The sequence below is a fragment of the Catharus ustulatus genome, chromosome 11 (assembly GCF_009819885.2).
Source record: "Catharus ustulatus isolate bCatUst1 chromosome 11, bCatUst1.pri.v2, whole genome shotgun sequence".
In the NCBI taxonomy this organism is placed as follows: domain Eukaryota; kingdom Metazoa; phylum Chordata; class Aves; order Passeriformes; family Turdidae; genus Catharus; species Catharus ustulatus.
The window spans coordinates 16987269-17003094 of NC_046231.1; the positions used below are offsets into that span (position 1 = coordinate 16987269).

Genomic DNA, 15826 nt, shown 5'->3' on the forward strand with positions numbered 1-15826 from the left:
TCACAAGGTCATAAATGCAGGTAAACTGTTAAAATTCTATTTTCTTGTTAATGCCATTTCTTAATTTGGATCCCAATATTTGAAAAGAAAAATAACAAAACAAAGCCAAAACCCTAGAAACCAACACCCAATCACAAAACACCCTTTCCGAGTGTCACATCTTTTGTTCAGCCTGTTCAAATTTACTCACTGATCATTGTTTGACATCAAATATCCTTGATATAAGTCTATGAATCAAAGAATTTTCACCTTAATAGATAAAGACTGCATAACCTGGTTGGTAAAGATAATTTTTGACACAGAAATCAATACCATTGTTCTTTTACAAAACTCAAGCACGCTATCTAATTCTAATCTGGCACTTCTTCAGATGTGACCAAGATATTTTCTTGGGGAAATAAATAAAGTCTGAGTTAATCATCAGTGTGGGAAGGTATTTTTAGAAGCATGCAGAACAGCTGTATCACGCAAGGCTTACAGACTGCCAGTGTAAATACCATTGTCACATTCATATAGTCATATAAGATATTAGACTCAGGAGTGATATTCTCATGTAACACCTACATAGTCCATAGGCTTCAGAGGAGCTGCACAGATACAAATGAGAGTAGAAGTTGACCTTTACAGTTCTTGTACTGAGTCACAACTTCATCTCCGAAGCTGCTGTAACCGTAATGCACTTCGCCTTTACATCCATTTTATCTGCCTGCAATTCTCATTGCTAAATATAAACCTGTTCTGGAAAGTTAAAGTGGACATGTGACAGTGGCCACTTTGGATAAGCCCCAGCACTCAGACACTCTGCCCTATTAATGGTTCCATTGTAGTTCTGCCTAATGCTCCCCAGCGCTGGTGTTTGCTTTCTCCTGGATTACCTGGACTCTCATCAGTAAATGCAGCAAAAGAAAGCTCCCCATTCACTTTCTGCTACAGTTCTGTCTTTTTCTTTGCAAATCTTTTAACAAAACGAGACCAAACGTCTCTGTTCATTTAGCTGGAAATTCTCAAGCATCAGACAGATTTTAATTGCACTTTGGTGTGGCAGAAATGTCAGGCGCACTCGGCTCACTAGGCAGACAAGAAGCTGTCTTTAAAAATTTTGACGTCAGCTGGAAGATGTAGAGACAGGTCAAAAAAATGTTATTAGGACAATGTTAATTAGGACAAACCTTTATCCTGTGACCATGCTATTTAAATCTGCAGAGGGAGAGGAATCTGGAGGAATGAAAACAAAGCCTGAGCACCATTTCCTAAGGCTGTCGACAATAATTGCAATTTAAGACCTTCTGCTCTTCTTGTCCTATCATAGAGCAAAGCTGCACAGCTCTAGAATTTACAGGATGCTGTCTCTGTTAGTGCTGGCACCTTCAAAATTATCTTGTCAAAAATACTACTTTCCAGCAAAAAGATAATAGGTATTTCTTTGAAGGGGGTAGCTAGGGCAGTACTAATGATTTCTGTATCAGCTTGGTTTTGACAATATTATTTAGAAAAGAGTCTTGAAAAATTCCTTACCATAGCGCTATAAAAGCAGAGAGAGATTAGGCTTTGAAACTTCAGTGTTCAAAATTTTGTGAACTAAATTAAGATTGAGAGGGGGTGGTAGATGGCTGCCTACTACTTCATACATTAAACCATCGTTTCTGTGTGTTATAGTGCTTACTTGCTTCTAAAGATTTCAGCATTTGCTGTGTACAAATATTTATAGCAGGCAAACCCAAAATTTCTTTTTAAATTTCCTTTTACAAATGGTGCCTGATGCTTCCTATCTTTGACTGAAACCACAGTTTCCACATCACAGAAGGATGCACAATGCTGCAGGCTATTTGAGGGAATGTCTGTGTGTATATTTGTTAAATTTCAGTGCTCAAGACTTTAATTTACTGCATCTGTCTTGAAATTCATCAGAGGGGGCAGACCAGCTTGGCAGTAAGGACACCCTCAGAAGTGAAAGGCGTGGGTAAGAGTTCCCACAGCACACTTGGCAAGTGAGCAAGAGTAAAAAGAAAGCAGCAGCATCCTCAGATTCAGTGAGACTTGCTGGGAATGTTTGGATTGAGAGAAGAAAGTGAGAAATACCATTGTGAGAATGCTGGTGGTGTTTACACAGTGACAGTGCTTGAGACAGGCTGAGGTGCCCCTGTATCTCATGTTGCCTTGACCTGGCTAGTCCAAAGCTTATTGTGTTGTCTTGTTTTTCTTCTTTCTTTCTTTTTACTGTTGTTTCTCAGGTTTTATGCTATTTTTTTTCTTACTACTTTGGAGGAATCTGTATTTTCAAGTCAGTTACATGAACTACTGACCTGCAATCACCAGAAAAGAAGGAAGTTGGGGTTTTTAGTTCCATTAAATACCATGGTTGTGGAAGAGGAGACCTGAGAAAGCCAAAAAGCAATAGTATTACACAAGTTTATGATAAGAAGTTGGGCAACTAACATTACCAGAAGAGGGGAAGTGAAACTTTACTAAGGTACCCCAATTGTGTAAAGTACAGCAGAAGCTAAATTACTCCAAAGATGTGTTCCCAGGCATACCACAAAAACATCCAGACCTGACTGAATATGTAATTTGGTTTAAACCAGTTTAGCTTACTAGTGCTGATAGTTTCACAGTGGTTTAAAAATTCAAAGACTGCATATTGATGTAAAAAATAAAGTTCTCTCCATTTGATTTAAAATGAAAATCAGCAAAATGAACATCAGCAAAATGAAGTGTTAGTTCATTTTAAGATGTTCATTATGACAGAAATTACAGAAAAAAAAATAATTCTAAAGGATGTAGCCTTAAAACCTGTTTGAACAATTATTTGAGTCTGTTCTTGTTCTCCCCCATATTTATATGGTAGACAAAAACCAGACATGAGTTGTTTTGCTGAAATACTCATTTCTGTGAGGGAGACACAGGAAAAAGACCTAAAAAAATCTTTCCCGTGGTGTGCATTAAAGGACAAGTGAAACAGTTAAGATTCTGGGCTAATGAATTCTTATGTACTTATTTATGCTGTTACTATTTGATTTTTTCAAAATCTGTAATCAGGCTGCAAATGTGAGACAGTGGCACAATGAAACATAATGGTGTCAAATTTAATACTGATGGGCATCATTTTCCCTACTTATGAATCGTCTGTCATTAAAAAGATTTGGAAGCCAGCAGCAATAATCTAGGAATTGTTTTCATCTTATTAATATTATTATTATTATTATCTTATTCCCTGTGTTCTGGTGGTGGCTTTTTTTTTTCCCCTCTTAGTCCTTATCAGGTTTACTTGTCCTATTCTTAATCTTATCAGCCGCATTTCCACTGCCTAGACTGTCAAAGGAACACCAAGTGCTGCAGATAAAATGCTGGAGGTGTAAAAAGCTCCTGCTCAGAAGCTAAATCAGAATCACATGTCAACACAGTTCAGGGTCAGGCTCTGGCAGGATGGTAGGATCATTGTTTTTAATGCCATTTACTAATTAATAATGAGTCCCAGATTACGGAAAGTCTGGAATGAAGCGGCTTACTAAAGTAGTGATTTAGCTCTTTGAACCAGCTACACCAGAGTCTGTCATTAAACTGGAATTTATTTGAATATTGCTCAGCAATTTCCAAATGCTCTTCTGACAAGAGGCGGCGTGGTTTATGTTTCACACAATCATCCCCCCCTGTTTCGGCCAGAGCTCCTTATACCCCCGCTGGAAACGCATGGCAGGACTGCGGCAGGTGTATTTTATTCGGCAGATGTACTGTAAACGCATTACAGCAGATCAGCTGGATTTCTTCCTTTAAATGTATACTGTGAGATCCAACTTGCAAGCCAGCTGTTTCTTATCGGCCGGTGTAATCTTCCCGAGCCCGGCTTTGCCTCTTCCTCTCGCAGCTATTTCTGTAACGGGATCGGACGAGCGAGAGCGCCGCTATGAATTTTAATGCTTCCACTGGGGAATCCCTGCCGCCTCCTCCTTTTGGATGAGATCCTCGAGGAAAGACCCAGAACAGAGCGAGTGGGGAGGAGGAGGAGGCAGAGGAGGAGGAGGAGGAGTGGGACGGCGTAGCCGCGGTACTGGGGAGAGCGGGAAGGGGGAGGCGCGGGGGGTAGTTCGGGACCGCGGCGAGCCCGGCACCGAGGCGGGCACTGGGAGCCATGGGGAAGGAAGGATGGCTCGGGGCGTGTGTCGCTGCCTGACCGCGGCACGTCACCAGCGGCAGCAGCCACAGCAACGCGGTCCCGCCGCCGCCCCCGCACACATGAGCCCGCCGGCATCCCCCGGGGCCGGCCGCGACCTGGGCAGCGCCGAGGGCATCCCGCTGGGTCCGGGCGGGAGACGGAGCCCGCGGACCGGGCGCTGACACCGCCTCGCTCTCCGCACGCCGCGGTCCGAGAGGAGGAGCCCCGGGTGTCGTGCCTGCCGCCGGCACCGCCGCCGCTCCCGCCGGCACCCCATGGATAAGGCGGGCTCGCTGCACAGCTCGGTGCCCGGGCCGCCGCCCCGGCTCTACCTGCCGCGCAACTTCAGCTGCAGCGCCTGCCTCTATGGCAGCCTGGCCGAGCAGTGCCGGGCGGGCTGCAGCCCCGACGGCGACGCCGCGCCCACGCCGGTGGTGCGGGAAGCGGCGGGCGAGAAGCCGGCGCCGAGCCGCGGGCGGGAGCCCACGCTGCCCGCCGTGCCCCCCAGCCCCACGCAGCGCCGCCGCGCCAAGTCGCTGCCCACGCCCGGCGACCGCAGCCTGCGCCCCGCGCTGCAGCAGAGCCCGTCGCGCCGCAAGACCGTGCGCTTCGCCGACTCGCTGGGGCTGGAGCTCACCTCCGTGCACCTCTTCTGCGAGGCCGACCTGCCGCGGGTGCCGCTGCCCGCGCCGCCCACGCCGCGCCCCGCCGACCTCCTCAAGACCAGGAAGCCGCCGGCGCTGGGCGACCTGGAGCCGGTGCTGTTCGGGCCGCCGCCGCCGCTGCTGGAGCCGCTGTTCCCCCCGCAGCCCGGCGCCAGCCCCGGCTTCACGGAGCGGGTGCGGCAGCACAAGGTGAGGCTGGAGTGGGTGCGGGCAGAGCCGGCGGGGCTGCGCGGGGCCGTGCGCGTCCTCAACCTGGCCTACGAGAAGGTCGTGTCGGTGCGCTACACGCTCAATGGCTGGGCCAGCTGCGCCGAGGCCGCCGCCACCTACCAGCCGCCCGGGCCGGCCGACGGCATCACCGACCGCTTCGCCTTCCTGCTGCCCCTGGGCGCCGCCGCCGCCGCCGCCGAGACCATGCTGGAGTTCGCCGTCCGGTACCGCGTCGCTGGCGCCGAGTACTGGGACAACAACGAGGGCAAGAACTACCGGCTGCGGGGCCGGCAGCGCGTCCCGCCCGCCGCAGGGCCCCCGCAGGACCCCGACAGCTCCGCCTGGATCCACTTCATCTGACCCGGGGGGCGCGGAGCCAGCCCAGGGCCGGGGGCACCCTCCCCGCAGGAGCCTCCCGGAGTTTTCCCGAGTTCTGTTTACAGAGGGGTAATTTGTGTTTTCTGTGTCACTGGCGGGGCTGGGGGGAACCCTGGCTCGCCTCCCAGGCGGGGTGTGGGCAGGGAGGCCGGGAGCGGGTTCCCCTCAGTGTCCCGAGCGCTGCGGCTTCCACCAAAGCTGTGGCTGCCGGCCGGGCTCCGGGGGCAGGGGCCGGGAATGTGCGGGATTTGCCGGCCAGGACCGGGATCCGCAGGTGAGGGCACATCCTCCCGGCCCCGGAGGTCAGGCTGAGCTGCTGTCACCTCAGCAGGTTACACGGAGGGCACCACCACAGGGCATCCCTCCGTCCTGTTCGCCTAATCCTGCTCAAGCAAAGCCCGGCTCCAGCGGGGGCTGGATCAGCGCCTCGCTGACCCTCTCGTGTTAATTGTCCCGCGGGGTCAAGGGCCTGGCAGGGCGGGATAAGGGACAGGTTTGTTCCGAACCCAAAAAGACAAAAGTACGGATGCCCCAAGGCGTAGCTGTGTTTCATTATGCAATGGAAGTGTTCGATTTAAAGCAAAGATTTTTTTTTTTTTTAAACTTTTGAACCCTATTTCGGTTATTTAATCATAGTTAGAAAGAAAAAGAAACAGATCGCATCCTATTTGAAACGCAATTCACTGAGGGATTATTTAAAAGCAGGTGTTTTGGTTTGGATTTGTGTGGTACGTTGATGGAAAAGTTTGTCCGGTCTGGTGTTTGTTTCAGTAGGATTGGTCCCACAAAGCTGCTTGTGTTCAGGTCAGCAGGAAAGCTGTGGAATTGCACCAAAGGAGCGACAGCAAGAGTTGAATCCGTAATTCCAGTCTGCATCATGAGCAACACCTTCATTATTCCTGTTGACAGTTTAATTAAAGTATCAGTGCAGGAGCCTGCTTTCTGATTTCCTGCTCCAAATTCTTCACAATAATTTCAGTAAGTGATGCATTTCACAAAACTGGTGAGGTTTAATCAGATAAAGTTCTACCTTGCCATATAAAAGTAAATCAATCAAAATTAGATAGCATACTGGTTTCTACCTTCAAAGGTATGTTTTAAATTATATTAGCACTAAACAAAGCATTTTCCTTTTTAAACATGCTTTTCAGGAGTTCAGCTGAATACAGGTTGTGCTGGTGCCAAATCTGGGTGCTAATTTTCCAGGATTGAGGCATGTGTCTGTTTGCTGGAGAGGGGCCTCTGCAAATAAAACTTCTGAAAGTGGTAAAACCATGCCAGTGTGATTTTCTGGTTGTGAAGGGCTGTAAGATCAGCCCTTTAGGTTTTGGGTTTTCTGTAGGTTGTTTTGGGATGAAATGTGATATTTTTTTTTTAACTGCGTTTTTTTTGTTTCTTGAAAGGGTTAAGTGTCCCAAGCAGCTTGAGTAATGTGTGGAGTAATGAGTTCTCACAGAACCTTTTGACTCTGGTGAGAATTGAGAGCAGTTTTTTCTCCTGAGAGTCTGATTCAGTCAGAATAATTAAACTTATAAATTCTGGGGGAAAAAAGAGGTTTGGAAAATCAATGGGAAAAGAGAATTTAATATAATTTCTGTACATTGCTGGTTCTGATTTAATGGAAGTAATAGCAAGACTGCTTTCTATAGCATTGGTAGCTTGGTTGTAATTTCACAGTCAGTGTTCTAATCCCTGTGTTTTTAATGAAACCAAACTTAACAGAAATACACTGTCAGCATCTACTGAGTATTTCACATTTAGTGAACCTTAGCATATTAAGGTTCCCACCTTGTAATACAATAATCCTGTAAGTTACTAGAACACATTTATCAAGCTAGAATTGCACAACTAAGATCTTAAAATGTTCATGATTAAAACATATTAAGTGGTGTATTTGATAAAGCAGCCCAAGTGTCTTTTAGTTGAACTTTACTTTTTATAAGAGCCTTAATACTGGAGAGAAAGAAAAGGACTTGTCTCCATTTGAAAGCACTTTGAAACCTGGTAGAAATATAGCAAACCATCATTTATTTATGTGTTGTAGCTTTCCAAAGCTTGGCCTTTTTGACTGACAGAGTGAACCAACAGCAGTTATGTGGACTAATGAAAGTGCTTGGAGAAAGAAGTAGTTTCTATGCATTTTAGATCAACTGATGCTGCAACTTTGCTTATGAAGTTTTAACAGGATTTCCTGTTAATTGTTTCAATGGCTTTAAAAAACACAGGCAGTGCTAAAAAACATTTTTAACACTGAGCAATTCTAGAACTCCAAAATTATTTTCCAGTGATTGGCAGTTTTCATTGTCATTTGATTTATCCAGCGTATGTAGGTCTCTAAAAATTCTCCAAAAGTCCCTAAAAAAGTTTTAAAATCTCCTTCTAGCACCTGTGGTGAACCACTTTCAATTTGGATTATTTAAATGGATGTACCTGTATCAAGTGCACAAGTGTATTTGAATTTATTTTTAATCATGACTTAGGTGTACTTAATGTTGTTCTTGGTTGGAATTTTACAAGCAGAATTGGGCTATGGCTTTATAACACTGTTCAGATGTTATTGTTCTTTTATTTATGGCCACCTTTGCCAAACACAAATCTGAATATTCAACTTTTTGAAGTCATAGCATACCAGTAAAGTGTTTTGCAAAACAGTCTCATGTACTTTCAAGCAGTTAATCTGACCTCAACCTAAATTTTGTGAGCAACTATGGGCTTGATCAGAGATTATTGATGAGGCAGGTGCAAGTCCAGTAAAAGACATGGTCTTGTAGAAGATTTAGAGACAGCTCCATTGAATTGCCTGGAAAGGAAAGCTGCACCCAGCCTGCTTTGACCAGAGAATGATATTGATGATATTGATGAAGTCTGTGGAAGGAGATGGAGCTGTTTTCATAGAAATTATCAGTAGCATATGCCAAAGCTGCACTATTTCGATTACACATTTGCACTTTTGTCACATGAATTTATTTCCAAGAAAGGTTCATTCACATTTCCAAACACGTGTTCAGTTTACTGGGTGGGAGTATTCCTCCACTATTGATGCAGCATTAATGTAGTTTTCAATCCATTAGATTTCTATCTGAACCCATCTATTCCATCTAATACTTGTTAAAAGCATTGTGGTAAGTGGAGATGAAATATAAATATCAAATGATATTTATATAATACATAAACAATGACTTTGAGAAGAAAAACCTGTGTTGAAGGGGGTCATTTTCAAGTTGGCAGGACACCAATTATTTTATTGGGAGCTTGAGCAAACCATCATTTTAAAATTGCATTTCTAAAGAATATTGTTCTAGAAAAACTTTCACAAGCAAAGTTAAATATTTGAAAATTTTCAAGCCAATCTCTTTCTGGAAAAAATGGTTTTATATACAGGAATGGGGTCCATGGCACCTCCCTTTCCAAGTGATAGCAGAATGGTTCAGGCAGGGCAATAATCCTGAGGTTGTGTACTTCACTTGTAAGTGAATTATTCATTGCTTATGTCACTGCAGGTGTAAAAACGTGTCTGCCATTTCTGGTGCAAAGTTGTGGCTTTATGAAATGTGCCATGGTATTTTATGTGCACTATAATGCTCATTGCTGCAGCAAGCTGAGTTGTATGGTGTGTCTGATAGACATGGACATTTGCTGCTTCACACTGGAACTGGTAGGGGATTTGCATGGGATTCTATGCCTTCTGTGGCCAGATTTTGGAGATTTACCCTAATTGTTAGAAATCCTAAAACAAATGAGAACTATTAAGTGACTGTAAATGGAATTTCAGCTAGCTAAACCTATTATTTATTAGCATAAAATCAGTAATGTACATAATTTCAGGTAAATTAATTTTTTTTCTCCATTTACCATTTGCAAGTAACTTTTTGATGTGAATGTGTGTCTCAGTATCTCAGTAAGCAACAGAGTAAGTGCACACTCAGTTGTTTCAGCAGATGTGAGGGGCAAATATATCACTTGAATGAACAAATGTCTGTTCATGTATGAGCATCATCTCTTTACAGATATGTGAAATGTTTTCCCATAATGCCAACAGGCAAGCAGCTGCTAATTTTAATGTAAAGTAATCTGCAGAAATACTCAGAATCTGATTTTTTTAACATATCATATATTAAAAATTTTATGTGCCTTTCAGCATTTCCTAGAAATAAAGCTCATGTGTTCCTTAACTCTCCCACCACAAGTCCATTAATTAAATTTTTACCAAAATACAATAATCCTAATTCTGGACACATTTTTAGCTGTGCCAGAAATCATGAATCTATAGCAGCCAGAAGGAGTTGATAATATTTTCCCATATTAAAGTGGAAGAAATGTCAGTCAGAAATATGTCTTCCTGCTACACCTTTACATTTATGTAGTGAAGTGAAAACAAAACCAATTGTGACTCCAGTTAGTATAACAATATGTTTGTTGTATATATTCACCTCTTGCACAGATATTCTAAATATATATATTCTATCTGAAGCCAGAAGTTCTAGTTTTCTATGAAATCTGTTCATGGAGACCTGGCCTTTTCAACTTTTACTGTTACTTATCTGATGCTGCATGATGCATATTGTTAAAATTTTTGAGGGATTTAATCTGTCTGCAGGGTTTAAATCATGAAACAAAAGTGCTCAGTGCAAGGAATATCTGAAGTGAATTACTTTTACCTTCCAGCTATTCTGCAAATCCTCAGTAATTCTGTTTCCTGTAGGTACTCCACGTGCACGTGCTTGGGGTAAATGGAAGGATTGCTTAATGGAATGGAAATATTTTTGAGTACTAAAATTAAGGATTTTCCAGCATAAATAGTTGAAGGCAAGAAGTAAATCTAGTCAATATTTCTGTAAAACAAAGCCTACTGTCCCCATGTAGAGCTGATCAGTATTTTGTTTAAAATGGAAGACAGTGTGTATTTCAAAATTAAACTTGTTCAGGGAAACACACTTGTTTCAGTGAAGGTTTTCTCAGGTTCAGCTGATAGGAGAGAATTGCCCTAAAATAAAGAAGAGGTAAGAGTATTTCCTTACATCTCTGAATGGGCTTGAATGTAAGTCTTCCAAGAGCAAAGTGGATACTGAGCTATGAAACCATTGCCTATTGCTTGGAGGTTTTCTTTATCCAACTTACAAATACTGTTTTAAAATTCCCTCACAGAAAGGAGTTTTGACCCTGAGTTTCCTCATCTTGGCTGAATATCCTCTTCATTAATCACTCCAGCTTTTGCCTGAAGACTCTGTTGTTGAGGAAAGATTTGATTTTATTTTTATGCTAAATAGGAAGATTATTTTGCATTAGATTTCTGAAGGGGAAGGCAAGGAAATTTTTTTCCTTGCAGTTTTCATTTTTTAGATATGAAACAATAGCATGAAGTATAAAAATTGCTTGAAATAACATATGCACTAGTGATTCCAAAGAATATAGCTAAGAGTAATGTCAAGTGTGAGTTGTGCTTTTAAAAAACATATGTGCTTTGATCTAGAAAGGCAGGGAGAAAGTCCTAGTCTCCAGTGCAAACTATTAATGCCAGGGATTTCTTTCTATGCAATTCTATGGTGCACCTGTTTTTATAGGGATTAACTTGATTGGTGTAGTTCCTGTATCAGTGTGTTATGTATAGAATATTCTGTTTAAAGTGTCATTAAGGAAACTGTGTGTCTTAAATGGTGTTAAAACTTTAGGCTCCTTTTTGTCCAACCCGACTTCACTAAATCATAAGAAACTCCTCTGAATAATGATAACAAGACAATATTTCATAACATTGCATAATCAAGTCTCAGATGTTACACTTATCACCTTCTATATGGACAAAAGTTGTGTTACTGTTGTGAGATTTAAAATTTTTGTATTTCTGTATCTTAAAACAAGAAGCCAAATTGTGCTACACTTTTAAACACAAAGAGCTAATGAGTGTTTTTAAAGCTGATTGAAAATAGTCAAACTAAAATTGGCTGGGATTCCTTGTGTGTCAAGTTTCTGAACTGTGGTATAAAAAATGTTTGTGTACCTCCTGTGCCTCCTTCATGGAGGGGCACCCTGGGTGCAAAACCTGCCAACATCTGGACACGAATCCAGGTTGTGCTGCAGGAAAATTGCTGTGGTGGAATTGCTGTTCTTGGAGAGGTTTAAACAAACCCAACTCCTCCCTTGTAGTTACACAAATAGAGGCTCTGTCTGTTGAAGAGAATGTTCTTCAACATGCAGGTTATTACTGTTCCTTTGATTTACTGTGACTTCACTCTGGAAAAAAAAATGTTATTTAACTCTGTACTTGACTAGTAAATTACTTTTGGTTGTAGTGTCTTCTGCAATGTTTATATTTCACCAAATAATGTTTGTTTCTAATGTTTGTAAAAGTTAATGTAATATCACCAAAAGTCAAAATCAACGTTTTCTAATAATGCCTTGTAATTTACCTAGCCTTACAGTATTTCAGAAAATTTTCCACCAAAACTACATCTAGTCACTGCTTGTCACAATTATGAAAAAGAAATATTTATAAACCTGTAGCTTCTAGCTGCCATTAAAGATTAATGAGACAAATCATGAGCATGTGGTGACTATAAACTCTTTTTTTTTTCCCTTAAACCGACAAACTGTGATGTCTTTTTTGTTGAGCATCTGAAGCAGTGATGTCCCAAAACCTCCACCGTGCATGTTGGGATGTCCCTGCAAATCTGAGGCCAGTACCTGATATTTGGGGCACGTTTCAGGCTGAGGGTCCTGAGGGTGTCTCCACTGAGTGTTCCCTGTGGAAGCTGCAGGAGTTCTGCTGGGGGGATGGGAGTGGATGTAAATGGATGTGGCTGTTTTTTATTGTCTTGTTTCAACAGCACCATTTCAGCCCCATTTTAGCATTCTGTGGTTGAGGAAGGGCTGCCTGAACTGCAGAGCTGAGGCTCTCCCAGTATCAGCACTCTTCCAAATATTCTTTCTCTGTTCATTGCCGACTTCAAAATATTTGTTTCTTGAATTGTTACAATGTGCTGCTGTTCAATCTTTTAGTGTACTCAGCATCTTCTCTTGCAATGCCAAGAATAGTTTTCAGCTTTTCTTTAACTATCACTTTTTAAGCCTTTTTTATAATACATATAAAAGCCATATAGTCACAAAGAGAAAAATGTTCTGTGTTTGTTCTCATGTAATTAATACAACTTATTTTTCTGTCCTCTTTCAGGAACATCTGCCTTGCTGTCTCATTAATAATTTTTTTGTGTATGTGTTTCTTTGGAAGGGTGCAGTAATTAATATTAGTCCTAGATTTCTTTCTTTGTTTTTATTTTCCAGAAGGAATGTTTCATGATTTAACATCCATCTAATCTTCCTGTTCAAGTAAAAATGAACTCTTAGCCCATATAAATTACAGAATCCAGAACTGTTTCTTAGGCTACCATGACATAATTATTAGACTGCATTAGTTAGAATCACAGTGTGTAATTTAGATTTCTTTTTGGTAAGGAATATGCTTTGAATCTAAAACTGCTGTTATACTTGAATGGTCCTGAAGCAATCAGATTACAGTTCTGAATGAAGATTATTATGAAGATTAGTTTTACATTGTTCTTGGGTTAATTTTTCTTTTTTTTTCACTTTTCTGTGGGACAGTGTATGACTATGGTAATTCATCTGATGATTAATCAGAATTGCATGTTGTAGATAGTCTTATTAATAACAGGAGTTAAAATAAGTGAAGTATTCAGACAGTCATACTATTACTGATGATGATAATAATAATAATCATTGTGGATGAGAATGATACACTGCAGGAAAAAAGAGTTGTACAATGGTGATATTGCACCAGTTTTATCATTGCTTTTGCCTTACCAGTTGTGGCTCAAGTGAGGGCTTCTCAGAACAGCCAGAACACTTAAATCTGTCATTTTCTCTTGAGCCAGACCCACACAGTAAAGAAGGGAGGCAGGTGATGGCAGAAAGCAAAAATTCTCCTGTGTCCTGGGAAGTGCAGACTCATCCTCCTGTCCTGTGATTGATTTTCATGGTCAGAGAAAGGTACAAGTGCTGTACCTGCATTTAAATCCTTCTCTAAGCAAAATACATTCAACAGCATAAATAATTCAATGCTATAAACAAATGACAAATAAAACAGTCTAATAGCAAAGGATGTTGGATACTTGCACTGCATTAAAATAGATTGGGTCTGAAGTGACTGAATTATGCTTTGCCAGGAAGAGAGACATCAATATTGTGGGGCAAACTCAAAGCAATCCAGATACCACAGAGTCAATTCTCCTGCCAAGGACTGTTCTTAGACTGTCTCAAGCAGTGTGGGAAGAGTGGAGAAAATTACATCAAGGACACTCCCAAGCTGCTCTCAAAATTTGTCTGTGCTCTCTGCAGCATATCTTGGTGGTGATTTGCAGTGTCTGGACATTGCTCGAGAGTGTTCTAAAGCCTTACAGCTCCTGGTCCCTGGAGATAGCATCCCCAAGGCTGCTGCTTTCCATCACTCTGGTCACATGGCGCTGGAACAATGAAACCAGGCTGAAGTTAATGTCTGTGTTACAGACAGTGCTGTGAGAAGTGTGTTTGAGTGTTTTAGACGTTTCCAATGGAGCAGGGTGTCTTCATCTGTTCTTGCTGCTCTTGCAGTTGCCCTGAGCCTGCAGCCCTGGCTGTGCTCCCTGCCCCGGCTCCAGGTCCCAGGTGCCACCGTGTGGTGAGCCTGAGCGACAATTCCTATTTTTAATTGCAGTCATTTCAGCCAGAGCACCGTTTGTAACCTGAAGCATTTTTTTTGCTGGTGACCTGCATTTATTAAACAATTCTGCGACATTCTTAGGTTTTCTTTCTGTTCTCCAGAATATTTAGTGCAGGTGCTGCAGTTCCCTTTGGCTCTTTGCTGTGTGATCTCCCCCCATCCCAGCAGAACAGCCTGGTGTGCCCAGACATTGACTGATTGCTGCAGTTCATTTATTCACTCGGCTGGGCTGAAGATGGATATCCTGTCCTTTCTGTGTCAGCCTGGCAGATTAAAACTCAGTGATAGGAACCATTGCTATGGGGAGATTTGAGATTCCCAGCCTATCAGTCTGAAGGAAAGAGGATCCTTGGCCACAGGACATCCCTTGTCTGCAGACACTGGTTCAGGCAAGCACTGGAGACTGAGATTTGCTGCACTTCTAATCAGAGCTGCTTAACAGATTGTCTCACTGCTCACTTCATGAGAGTGAAGTTGACATTGCCCTTCTTTTATGCTCACCAAAACACTGCCAAGTGTTTTGATGTATTTTAGTTCTTTTAGTTTTAAGCATTGATTTTTTTTTTTCTCTCTAGTAAGAAGGAACAATTACATGATTTCTATTTATATACATGACAAGCTCAAGATTCATAGAGAGATGCAGCACTCTGTTGGCTGAAAAACAGACAAAATGTAAGGTATTCAAGCTTTTGGGGACTTATGTTGATAAAAATCTTGGAAAATAAAATATGGTTGTAAAAACTTAGTTCAAAGTTTAGTTTCTATTAGTCAGATAGATAATTGGGGAGATAAAGGGGGTGGTACTTGTGGAACAGTGAGGAAGTGTTGGCACAAAGAAAGGTGATGATATAATTAACCCCCAGGAGATATAGAGATGTAATTATTGGTTGTGGGATTATAACCTGCTGTGAACCACATCTCTCTATTGAATCTATAATGTATATAAATTATCCTGTAATTGTTAAGTTCTTAAGCTCAGGATCAAGACTTAAGAGGTCACAGATAAAGTGATTATTTTTGTAAGAAATCACCTCCTTTATTAATTTTCTGTAGGAGCACACACTGGTGAACAAGTTTGACGTTTTCCCCAACAATTTATACAGAAGCATTTAAAATTGTGTCATAGACCAAAGGTAATGCACATTCACTCTTCACTCCATCTTTTTATGTTGATTAAGACATTCATTGTGGATTCATGTCAGCAAGTGCTGCATTCAAAGTCTTTGCAGTCTGGCCTATCAGTGCCTGGTGGTCTGCCTGAGGCTTCCTGCTGCTGCTGAACTTAGTGAAGGCATGAGATGCTTGGAGCTCTGCTTGGTAGCAAACATCAACACACTTTTTTGGCAGCATAATTCAGGTAGCTGAGTGAATTGTAAAAAGGTATAAAAGTATTTGGTCAAATACACATAATTTGTCCTAAACTGCTGAGTATCACAGCTCTTGGCATAAACCACATTTAAAAAAAAAGGCACCTAAGTACTCTTGTTCCCATTTTAAGAGGAATAAGTCACTTTAAAGTTGTATAAAATCTTAAAAGAATTACAGAGATGTTCTTGATCCTCCTCTTTAAGCAACAGAGCATCACTTTTCCACCTGCACACCATGAAAGAAAGGTTGAATTCAGTTTCAGGTACTTTTCCCAGACAGCTGTCATTTATCCACACGCATGTATGTAAACTGCCAGTACAATTTAAATGGGCAAAGTTTGAGAAGAGA

General features: G+C 41.9%; 1 protein-coding gene across 1 annotated transcript; it reads left to right on the forward strand.

Annotated features, from left to right (window-relative positions):
- Positions 1 to 3217: 3217 nt before the first annotated feature.
- Positions 3218 to 7845, forward strand: LOC117001225 (protein phosphatase 1 regulatory subunit 3E-like). Its single transcript, XM_033069361.1, has one exon. The coding sequence runs from the start codon at positions 4426 to 4428 to the stop codon at positions 5383 to 5385; it is 960 nt and encodes a 319-aa protein (XP_032925252.1). The 5' UTR covers positions 3218 to 4425; the 3' UTR covers positions 5386 to 7845.
- The last annotated feature ends 7981 nt before the right edge of the window (positions 7846 to 15826 follow it).

Bases quoted from the DNA above. Each gene is read 5' to 3' on its own strand.
- LOC117001225 (XM_033069361.1), top strand. From the start codon at position 4,426: ATGGATAAGGCGGGCTCGCTGCACAGCTCGGTGCCCGGGCCGCCGCCC.